General features: G+C 42.8%; 1 protein-coding gene across 3 annotated transcripts in view; it reads right to left on the minus strand.

Moving 5' to 3' along the window:
* Positions 1–2,844: 2,844 nt before the first annotated feature.
* The window catches only part of MAP3K8 (mitogen-activated protein kinase kinase kinase 8), a 34,342-nt gene continuing 24,918 nt past the window's right edge, over positions 2,845–12,268 (minus strand). For all 3 annotated transcript variants that reach the window (XM_081558594.1, XM_081558593.1, XM_081558592.1), the window contains 4 exons: positions 11,186–11,292; positions 6,368–6,520; positions 5,399–5,645; positions 2,845–3,984 (listed from right to left, as the gene is read on the minus strand). In XM_081558594.1, coding sequence (XP_081414720.1) covers positions 3,854–3,984; positions 5,399–5,645; positions 6,368–6,520; positions 11,186–11,292 — 638 coding nt within the window. In that variant the 3' untranslated portion in view covers positions 2,845–3,853. The remainder of the gene's footprint in view (positions 3,985–5,398; positions 5,646–6,367; positions 6,521–11,185; positions 11,293–12,268) is intronic.

Below are 12,268 nucleotides of genomic sequence, written 5' to 3' on the forward strand. Positions count from 1 at the left end.
TGAACTTGTTTGTCCATGGCATGTGGTATTTTCCCAGGTCAGGGATCAAACCCATGTCTTTTGCATAGGCAGGTGGATTCTTTACCACTGGACCTCCAGAGAAGCCCCAGTTATCCACTTAAAATATAGCAGTGTGCACATGTCAGTCCCAAACTCCCTAACTATCTTTCCCCTCATCGTCTCTCATTTTGACTTCAGAGTGAGACAAAGGAGATTTCCCATAGCTTCTTCACTGGGACCCATAATTGCGTGATGTCCCCTCCTCCTGACACTGTCATCTGCCTGTCCTCCCTAGGGGGAAGCCAAGCAAAACTCACAGCAAGGGCATGTGAGATCTGGGACAAAAGTGCTCTGTGTACAGCCACTTCGCATCCTCATCTCTGGCTCAAAGTGAAGTTTTGAAACCCTGTTACTGCAATGATCACTTTCTTGTGCACTTGAGATTAAATCAACATTTAAAAATCTAGCTCCCAGGCTAAAGGTTGGTCTTGGCCAAAAAAGTATTTGGGGAAACAGAAAGTCATACATTAAAACAAAGCAACTCCTAACAATTCCAAAATGGGATATACTTTCTTTCAGCAGGGACAGGAATGGTCCAGGGGGCTGGAATCTTCTCCTACTTGTGTCCCCTGCAGGGGCCAGCCCAGTTCTTTGCCCAGAAAGTCCCCATAAGGCTTTGACTTAACTGCCAGCCTGCTGGGTAGCACATTTCTTTCCGGCTGCCCATAGGGCTGGCCCTGGACTCTGGCATCAAACAATCTTTGTTTCCAATCACACTGCAGATCTACAAAAAAAAAAAAAAAATCCCCCAGGCCCCCTAAGAAACATTGCTTTCACATTGAGTTACACCACGGAAACATGCTATCAATGAAAGATCAATTGACTTCGGTATGTCAGATAGTGGAGGAACTTGGTGGCTGATAGAAATCATATCACCGCTTTCAGGTCTTGCTTCATCATGATATGGCATACATCCGGTAGAACTAGCACCAGAGATGTAGATGTGTTGGTTGACCCCCTAGATGGGAGCCATCTTTCGGAGGTTCGGCAAGCTCCCATTAGGTCCAGCACATTCTGGGTGGGCAGTCTTCATGATCTGTTTCAAGTTATTTTCAGACCTCAAGGCAAACACAAGGGTGTTGTGATCATCAGAGGATCAGGTTCCAGCGTTGCCCATGTGACCTCCTCAAACAGGTCTATCTATATACCAGTCTAAGAGCAGCTTAGACAAGACCGGCTCCAAGGCCCAAATGGAAAGGTCTCATCCATCTTCCATAACACATTCCAATTCCCCTACACAATCAGCCTTGCTGCCTGAAGCAGGAAGTACTCGGGTGGGCAGGTGTTGGTTTCAGGATATGATCATTCCGTCCTCACTACCCTAGGGTCTGATAGCCCCACTGTCCATCTTCCAGGAAGGAGGTGAGCAGTGGATTCCCTCAGAACCTTCTCGGGGCCGCCTGGCTTCTCTGAAGCTGATGTTCTGTCCGGTGGCCCATTCCAGCCACAACTCGTGGCTTTCTGGGTCGGCAATTGTGCAAGTCCTCGGTCCTCACGTCCCAGCCCTGAACTCCCCTGGGTGCTCTTCTGACCACCTTATCAGTCCCATTACACTCGACCATCTCTTGGCAGACAGACATCCCCAGATCTTCCCATGAGAGCTCCCGTTTACTTAAAAGAAATGTTCTTCTCCAAGTGGAATTTGTTAACTGGACCTCGATTCACATAGGCTGTTTAGGTTTTTCATGAAAATCATCAAAAGTTATGCACCTTTGGGACTTTCCTGGTGGTCCAGTGGCTAAGACTCAGGGTTCCCAATGAAGGGGGACCAGGTTCAATTCTCTGTCAGGGAACTAGATCCCACATGTTGCAACTAAGATCCGGTGCAGCCAAACAAAAAAAGATATTGTGCACCTTGACAGCTGTATGCAAGTCCAGATGTGTTGGGCCCAGCCTGAGAGGGTACAGAAGTTGGCACAGGACCACAAAAGGGCCTCCACAAGCAAGGAGCCCTGAGGCCAAAGCTACATCAGCTTCGTGGTAAGTCTACCTCTGCCCTTATTCGGAGAACAGAATCTTAGGGACACTGAGTTTTCTGTCACTTCTGTTGGTCTATCATTATCACAAGAACAATATGAGGAGGAGATTAAGCATGTGATCCAGAAAGGCCCACATGCAAATGCCTCCCATCTCGTTCCTGGCGGGCTTTGAGATCTTCAGCATTAAGTTAGCTAATCTCAACTCACTCTGCTTCAGTTTCTTCTTCAGAAAAAAAAAGACAAAAACAAAGCAGAGGTAACAATGTCTCTTTCACAAGTGCAGTGTTGCAAATTACAGGGAGGGCATGTTTATATAACACTGGTACATGTGTTTAACACTATTCACTCAGTGAATGATGGATCAGACCCCCAATTCAACAGTGTTCATTAGACTTTGTAGACGTGATTGAAATCTACCTTCTACAAAGGCAAGTTGGTTATGAACTTGACAATAATTGGCATGGAGAATGCAAGCAGGTATTCAGAGGTGGTATAAACGTATAAAAATAAGATGCAAAGTTGAACCACACTTAGCCTAAACCAGCAGCTGAGAATTATTTCCCAACCACAATGAGAATTATTTCCCAACCACGATGTACTGAAAGTACACAATCCAGATGAAAATCCAGATGACAAACATGGCTTCACACAGCAGCAAGAGCAGAGGTGCACACATACAACATGCAAAGCTCGCAAAGCTCTTGGGCACTTTTGGCCTCCTCATGGCACACGTTCTCCTCCAAGTTCTATTCCAACCCCTAAAACCCATTCCTGGGCCAGTTGAGAATCATACTCTTTGTAAGACTTCAGGCAAAATACTGAATTTATTCAGCTGATTTGACTGGTAATGTTGGATAAAAGTATCATTTTCATTTGCATGATGTAAAAACATACTTGAAGGAGGAATACTCACATATATTACAGTGTTAAAAATATATATGTATGAAAGATTCACGAAGGCATTTGATATAAAACATACACAGTATGCTATTTTAATATACAAATGCTTTCAAGAAAATAGAGAAGTAAGAATTATAAAAGTAGCATCATTAAGAATTTATAAATGTTCCATTTTTCTTAAAAGGTCACATTCTCATCCTTTGGGATGTACAGACATTATGTGGTTTAACACAGTTTTATCCACATTCAAAACATCATGTTTCAAATGTCTGAAGCATAGCATGTACAGTACAAAATGTTTCCATAGGAACTGAACCAAACCTGTCACTAGTGGCAGCTGTCACACGGCTCCCAATTCATCGGTTAGCCATTTTTAAGACACTAGTTCAGCTTATTGCTATAATATTCAAGTTGTTCTATTTACCCTAAATATAAAGACTTTCATTTCTATCAGCATTTACAGACAAAGGCTTGAAGAGTTACCATACAATATATACCAATATACACCATATATACACTGAGTTAAAAGAAGTTCCCTTAGTTAAATTATTACTAGAACCAAGAACAGTCACTGTAGGCTAATATATTATTCTTGTGATTGGTATTCTTAAAATTTTGAGCAAAGTGCACAGTGAATGGAATCAGTCACTGAAAAATGATCCTTCTGTGAACTCTCAACTTCCTTAGAGTCAGGCATACCATCTGAGAAATGAGAACTTTCCAGCCTAACAGGGCCAAGGGTAGCTTCACACATCTACACACAGGAGCCACGTGGAGTTACATTCATGAGTCGGAGGAGCCCAGCCGATAAAAACACAATTCCCTCGACAGAGACCCTGTACAGAGTCAGCAGAATCAGCTTCCCAGAGCTCTATGAATGTTGAGTCTTAATTCAGGGCAAACGCCACCAGCCATCAGCCGTACTCTAGGGTCGGTGGACCCCGGACAAGGTTGAAATAGCCAGCAAGGGCCCCAAGGTCTATGTAGAGAGAACGTTGCCTCTTCAGCATCTCCGATTCCTCAGTGCTCCCCGTGCATGAAGAGTCTGAAAAAGGAAACATTGAAAAAATAAAATAAGTGATCAGGGCACATGTTCAATAACAGATGCCTGTTCCCTCAACTTAACAAAAACAATAAACTTTGGGCCTAATGGAACAGCATTCAAACTCTGTTGAATTATTATTAAAAAGCCGTAGAATTGGGGGCTTCCCCAGTGGTCCAGTGGTTGAGACTCTGCCTGCCAGTGCAGGGGCTGTGGGTTCAATCCCTGGTTGGGGAACTAAGATCCCCCATGCCTCAGGGTGCAGCCAAAAATTTTTTTAAAAGCCATAGAGTTGAACACGATGGGCTAGTTTATGGGATACAGCACAGACAAAGAATTCAAAAAAAGAGTCAACGACCACAGGAAATTAGCTGGAAATACTGGCCCATTTTCCAACATCCCAGACAATTCTTTTCAAATGCAGGAAAGTCAGACAAGAAGCCGATAAATGCAAACAAGCACTCCAGGCTTGACATCTGGGTTTAGACCCAGATAGATTTAGAACATCACAGATTTCATGATAAAAATAGAAACCCTTCTCCATGCATATCCAATGTTCCTGGAATGTGTATTCTTTTTCCTAAATGGGAAGGTTTCACAGCTGGCAGAGAGATTTTTGAGCAGAGGAAGACAGAAATGCAGATTGCCTTCAAATACAATATTTTATCAGTGCTGTGATGTTTCCAACCAACAGCTGGCATAGTTTACCATTGCTGCATTATACAGAGTCCCAATCTTCGCCAAAAGCAAAACTGTCATGCTTGATCTATTTTTAAAAGCAAACATTCTTCTCTGTTGCAAAAGAAAGCAAGGCAGAGGTAATTCTCAAAGATTGCATTACCTCCATCTGCACTAGAAACTAGTTAGGCTTGCTGGTAAATTAGCCAATTTTTTTTTTTAATTGTGACTTTTTTTTTTTGGCCACACCCCATGGCTTGCAAGATCCTAGTTCCCTCATCAGGAATCAAATTCATGCCTCCTGCAGTGGAAGCATGGAATCTTGACCACTGGACTGCCAAGGAATTCCCAGCTTATTTTTCCTTTTTTTTTTTTTAGTATATGCTTTTGCTAACATTCTTCCTGAAATCTCTCCAACAACTTATAGCATGCAGGAAGTCATTTCAGTTTTTTTTTTAATTTTACTTAAGTCAAGTTGATTGACAATGTTATATTAATTTCTGCTGTATAGAAAAGTAACTCAGTTATATATATATACTTTTTTGTATTCTTTTCCATTATGCTTTATCACAGGATATTGAGCTAGTAGGACCTTGTTGTTACCCATCCTACATATACTAGTTTGCATCTGCTAATTCTATTTTTTTTTTCCAAGCGCGTTCATGAGTTCTATTAGGAGGAGGATGGAGACAGAAAAAGAAGGGAAGCCAGGGTGCTGCACACCGCAGGGTGTCCATACCGGCAATGTTCTCAGGAAGCTCCAACTCCTTCCGGCTCAGCAGCCGCTTCCGCTCAAAGAGGGCAGAGTCCAGACTCTGACAGCGGGGTTGATCCTCCCTGGGGGGGTTCAGCGCCTCGTGTTTCAGTAGGTCTGCTGCCCTAGGCCGATGATTGGGGTTCCTCTCCAGGGCAGCCTCAATCAGCTCTCTCATACCAGGACTGCAGTCTTCAGCGATATCTTCCAAAGGAGGCGCTTGCTTGTGGATCTGTGAACAAACCAGCTCTCTTAGCATCAGTGGCATAACATATATCCTCGACGGGACAGGTATTCTAGTTACAAGACCCGGGAAGTCTTTTGTTTTGAAGTGAATACAGCTCATACCCTTCAGTAACATTTCCTAAGGACACTGAGTGAAGCCTATCTTTTGGTTAAATGCAGTCAGAGATAAACACTCAAGGTCTGAATACACAGCTTTCCATAGAAGCAATGCTCAAAGGTCCCTGTGCAGAAACGGGGAATCGCCTGCCTCTCAATTTCTCTATAGTCAAAGGAGGGGGGTGAGTGGGGGAGGGTGGCGCTGCGTGTCTCACTATGTGCCAGGCTGCCCTGGGGATCTAGAATCTAATACCTTTTTTCTGGAAAGTGTTCAAAGAACATATACAACTTCCTCAGTTCAATGATTTCTGCTACTCAGATGTTTTTCAGTGGCATCGTGCGTAACAGCATAGAGTATAATTTCTGCATGGGCACAGCTGGATGGGTTTCCATAGGGTGATCCCTCCATGTGGGAGAGTTAGGGTTATACTAAGTCTAGTATATGGTCAGCATACCATGGTTAGCATACTGAGAATATACTAGTGTTACCATAGAGGATGATAGTCATACTTCACCATCATCCTATCAGATGTGTGTGCTATCAGAGAGAGAGCAGCTCTCCTGAGCAGGTGAGATGCTCCCCCCTATGCTCCCCCCGCTGCCCCCACTTACTATGTACAGATAGGAGGGGTAGGCAGAGCGCGGGTAACGCTTCACCCAGGGCGGGGTGCCCGTCTGCATGTGGATGAGAGTGGCCCCCAGGCTGTAGATGTCTGCTTTGGTTGAATGGCCCCTGCAGAGGATCACCTCCGGACTCATGTAAATCTGAAAGAGAAGCAGGAAGGTCAGTGTGACCCCCACATGGGTCTAGGTACCATTTCCCTAACCCAGTTCTGGAAGCTGGCATATGCCCCTCGCTGTATCCACTGCACACTTCATCCCTTGAGAACAGCATGTCACTGCTGTGTTCCCTTCAGCGAAGGAGTAGCACCGACCCATGGGGACTCAGGCAGCTTTACCCTGCAGCCTCACAGCACCTCTCCCCACAGACTGAACACAAGGCAGACCAGGCAGCAAACCATCCACGGCTGAGAACACATCTGGCACTCCCACTCAAAGTTCTGCAAAGCAAGGATCGATGTTTCCTGTTCCTACTAAAACACCAATTCCTTTTGTATTTCAATGGACACTAAAATACACATCCTCATTTCATGTTTGGCACTAAAACGCCAAACTGATAATTATCTTCAGTCATCAAAAGCAGCAGAGGTCCCCAGAGTATCAACACCGACTACACAGAAGAGAATTTAAAGTATAACACTGGAGGACTTCCCTGGCATTATAGTGGATAAGAATCTGTCTACCAATGCGAGGGACATGGGTTTGATCCCCAGTCCAGGATGATTCTACATGCTTCAGAGCAACTGGGTCTGTGCGCTGTAACTACAGAGCCATGTGCTGCAACTACTGAAAAGCCCATGCACCCTAGAGCCTGTGTTCCATAATAAGAGAGAAGTCACTCCAATGAGAAGCCCATGCACTGCAACTAGAGAAAGCCCCTGTGCAGCAACAAAGACCCAGAGCAGCCAAAAATAAATAAATAAAGTGTAATATTGGAAAAGTGATCCTAATTGGTCATTTCTATGAACCACTTCTTATTCTACTTACCAGAGAGCCCAGTGACTAAATATTAAAGGCAGGGCATGTTCACATTGTGTAAGTTGGTTTTATGAGCCAATGCTGGAAAAGGAGGGCTCGTTTTAGAAATGGTTTCCCTAAGCAGTGTGTGTTTCTAAAAGTGAAAAAGAGAAAAAGAGCAAACACCGGTGACCTCTCTTTATGCCTGGTACAGGCACAGTGCAGTTCCTACCCTCACTGTCAATATTTAGCTTTAACAACTTTGGATGCTGCCATGAACATGGAGAGGGGGGTGAGTATTCCCAGAATACATTTCAGAGTAAATAAAGAAAGAACTGGCTTACAAAAACTGGGGAAATTGCCCAGTTTCCCCACCTCACTTGCCTCAAGTACTTCCTACAACACACTTCCGGGCTGCCTGGGCTTGGTTCCTTTACTAGTTTTTTTTTTTTTTTTTAATCTCTCTCTCTCCTTGGACTTTCTTACTAAATAAAATCGCAAAGTTGAGCAACACACTCAGTGGTCAGGACAACTGTTAACAGAGGTGCCTGCCTCCCCTCCCCGCCACCCCCCGGTGACTCTCCTAAGCAAGGATTAGGCAAAGTGTTAGTGCTGGTCTCACAAGCCGCAGCTGTGCGCTCGCTTGGGGCCCTGGAGGGGTTGTGGGGTGGCACATGGTGGGGGCAGATCCTTTGCCCAGAGCCCCACGGCTCCCAGTTCCTGACTCCTTAAGCTCTAGGGAGCCACAGCAGCAGGGCATGGGGTCAAGGGCACTTCCTGAAATAGGCCTGGGGGGAACCCAAGCCAGGCTCTCTGGGGGTTGTGCACCCTTAGCTGTGGACCCAGGAGCCTAGAGCTCAGAGGGGTTGCGGGGGGGGGTGGGGTGTCAAGGCCTTCACCTCCAAACACATTTATTACAAAAGGAAGGAGACTTTGTGTATGTATGTGTGTGTGTGTGTGTGTGTTTGTATGTCCCCACGTACTTGATGATGACATGTGACCTCATATAAGAACTTTACAAAAGGAACAAGGCTATCAAGGGAACTCTAATTATTCACATTCATTATTTCTTCTTTCTCTGTACCTGGGAATTCCAAAACAATAGCTTAAAGATAGGCTGGATTAACCCTCTATGTGCATTGCATGGCATGGTTACAAGATCATGCCCTGAATAGGAAGGCCGTGGGTGACCAACGTCTGTATTTGGAAGCTCAGCTGGGGTGTTCAGAAGTCATCTGATCAAACCAAATGATCAAGTTCTAATGGAAGGCGAATCTGCATGGCTGACCCTGATTAATGATACCTTCTTGCTCTTTAAGGATGAGGGGTCAAAACAAGCTTTCTGAGAAGTGACCTCTACACCTCAACTCATCAGCACACTTCCTACCACACTTCAATCACAAGTGCCAGACATACAGTAAACAAACGCAGGTGGATCAGAAGAGTTTTTACAGCCAGGAACGCCAAGGCCAGTTTAGCACTTCATAGAAAGCAATTAACATTTGGTGAAAATACTTCAATCCAAATTCCTATTCAGGAATAGACACTGTGTTGCTATCTCGTACTCAAACACACACTCTTTTTCTGATAGAAAATCCCAGAAAGGAGATGTCTTTCTCCAGTTATTGCAAAATGTCCAACTTGATCATCCTGCCGGGAAGAAAAAGGTATTTTCCATCTTTAATACCATAAATAGTTTGTTTCTCAAACTGGCTCCAGGAAAAAGGGTAGAGTGTCACATATCTGAACATCTGACAACTGCCAAAACATGCTGAAATATTTCCAAAGAAATCATGTCAGAAGTGTTAAGTCTTATTAGATTTTGTGTTTTGGAGAAGTATTCCCAAGATCTTGAGACTAAAACATGCTTAAAATAAAAGATCTACAGTTTTCTGAATATTATTTTGCTCGAAGACAACTCTCCAGGATCCTCTCCCAAGTATTTTCCAGAATAAGTTCACTAATAAAAGCAAAACCAAACATCTGTTCTACTGCCCAAGAAAGTCTTTGCTTTAAGAGAGTTAAGAAAAGGCTTACACAGCCTGGATGGGAGGAGGGTTTAGGGGAGAATGGATACATGTATATGTATGGCTGAGTCCCTTCACTATTTACCTGAAACTACCACAGCATTATTAATTGGCTATGCCCCAAAACAAACTAAAAAGGTTAAAGTTTGCGGGGGAAAAAAAAGAATTAAAAAAAAAGGCTTACATAATCCCAGCCTAAAATGCAGACAATTCTTTTTGCAACTCATGCATACGTGTACTCAGTCACTTAGTCGTGTCTGACTCTTTGCAACACTTTGGACTATAGCCCACCATGCTCCTCTGTCCATGGGATTTTTCAGGCAAGAATACTGAAGTGGGTTGCCATTTCCTCCTCCAGGGGATCTTTCCAACCCGGGGATCGAACCCACATCTCCTGCGTCTCCCACATTGCAGGCAGATTCTTTACCGCTGAGCCATCCGGGAAGCCCTTGCACTGCAACTGAGTTCAATGCAAAACATTTACTAGCTAAACTAAAGGTTATCTTTTGATTAACACTGGGACTGACCTGGTAATCTTGAGGCAAAGATTCACCAACTGCCCCCTCTTCACTTTCTGAGGGCACTTTCAACAGAGAAGGGCATGGGGCTGAGGGGCTCTGATAGCTAAACATCTTATCGTCATGGAGATGGGCCAGGAAGGCAGATTCTTCCCTCATGTACCTTCCCAGATGCAACCAACCCCATACCCATCATAACTGACTGTGAACTAAACGGTTGGTCATTTATTAATAATCCAGGTAAAATTAAAATAGGTCCTAACTCCAGAATGGAGTCCTTGTTGGCTTTGTCTTGGGTTCCATCCCTTGCATGCACAGTAGCCTGAACACTCAGAGGTCCAACAGACACTCACTATGCATCAACTATGCAGCCTAATTATGTGAATGCTAAATATATTATTTGAAAGCTCATGAATGCATTTCTCTGAATCTCATTTAGATTCAGGAAAGTTTTGTTTTTGTTGTTTTTATTTCACAAATGAGTTGAATATTATAATAAGCTTATATCTTCAAATAAGATTCATTCATGCTGCAATAAATGAGATTTCTTTTAAGAGTCCAAGGATTAAAGAAAGGCCTAAAATATCAGATCTCAATAAATGTTGTTCTTAATGATCATGATGATTATGGCTGTAACTGAACTAAAGCAGTAATACTGTTATACTAAAAATGTACATATTAGTTACACAGCACTTAAACTTAGACTACAGACTCAGAAAAAACTAGATTCAATTCCCTGCTCTGTCAGTAGCTGAATAACTTTGGGCACTTTATCTTAACCTCTTCAAGCTTATTTTCTTATTTTAAAATTGGAATAATAGTATTTGCCTATGATAATAGTATTGTGAGGATAAAATACTATAACCCAAATAAAGTGTTAAAATGAGCACACGACACAGAGTGAATGCTCATTAAAAACGCTTCCATGATAATAATGATTTAATGTAATGGATTTCTTCCCCTTCTTTGTCCTTTCTGCAGTAATGATAGAACATCTTATTTTCACTGTTGACAAGATATTGCCAGACTCTGCTGGTGGTCCAGTGGTTAAGAATCAGCCATGCAATTCAGGGGACATAGGTTTGATCCCTGGTCGGGGAACTAAGATCACACATGCCTCGGGGCAACTAAGCCCACATGCCACAACTATGAGCCCACTGGCTCTGGAGTCCGAGCACCACAACCTGAGAGAAGCCCATGCATCACAACGAAAGATCCCGAAAGCCACAATTAAGACCCAAGGACAGCCAAACATAAATAAATACTAAAAAAAAAGCTATAGCCCATTTTCAGATGAACATAATCACCTCTGTTCCTCGGAGGTCCTTAGGAAAATAGATCTCTTCGGTCATTTGGACACTTAGACCAAAATCCACCAAAACAGCTTTTGTGGACATGAAAACAATGTTGCTAGCTATAAAGAGAGGAGAAATTTTAGTAAAAAAATTGTGTATCTATCCATAAACAAAATGGAAACATTACTTAAATTGTGTTGGAAATAAAAATACATTGAAATGCTTCCTTTATTGAAATGAGTGCATTATATTCAAAAGGGAGAGGTGAATGTGGTTGCGAGTATAAGTAAACATCACTTCAGATTTGTCAAGAATTCAGTCAAAGTGGATATAAATGAAGGTAGTCATTAATAATCCTCAAATTACAATAGCCAAGACATGGAAACAAGCTAAGCATCTATCAATGGATGAATGGATAAAGAAGATTTATACATATGTAAATTTTGTGATACATCTATACACATATAAATTGTCTGATGTATATTAATATAATGGGATATTATACAGCCATAAAAAAGAAGGAAATCCTGCTATTTGTGACAACATGGATGAACCTTGATGGCTAAATAAGTCAGATAGAGAAAGACAAATACCATATGATCTAACTTTTATGAGGAGTCTAAAAAAGAAAAAAGCAAGCAAACATAGAAACACAGAACAAAGTGCTTGCCATGGGTGGGGGCAAAGAGAATTTGGGATGGTGGTAAAAAAAGGTACAAACTTCCAGTAACGAGATAAAAAAACTTCTGGGACTATATGTCCATAAGTAATGTATAGCATGGTGACTATAGTTAACAATTGTTGTTATTCAGTTGCTAAGTGGTGTCTGACTCTTTGTGACCCCATGGACTGCAGCTCTCCAAGCTCCTCTGTCCTCCACTATCTCCTGGAATTTGTTCAAATTCATGTCCACTGAGTCAGTGATGCTATCTAACCACTTCATTCTCTGCCACCCCCTTCCCCTTTTGCCTTCAATCCTTCCCAGCATCAGGGTATTTTCCAATACTGTATGGTATTTTTATAAGTTGCAGTTTTTACAGGTTCTCACCACACAAAAAAATTATAAATACATGAGATGGATGATGTGTTAACTAA

The sequence above is a fragment of the Giraffa tippelskirchi genome, chromosome 13, assembly GCF_054371585.1.
Source record: "Giraffa tippelskirchi isolate mGirTip1 chromosome 13, T2T-mGirTip1v1.2.pri, whole genome shotgun sequence".
NCBI lineage: Eukaryota > Metazoa > Chordata > Mammalia > Artiodactyla > Giraffidae > Giraffa > Giraffa tippelskirchi.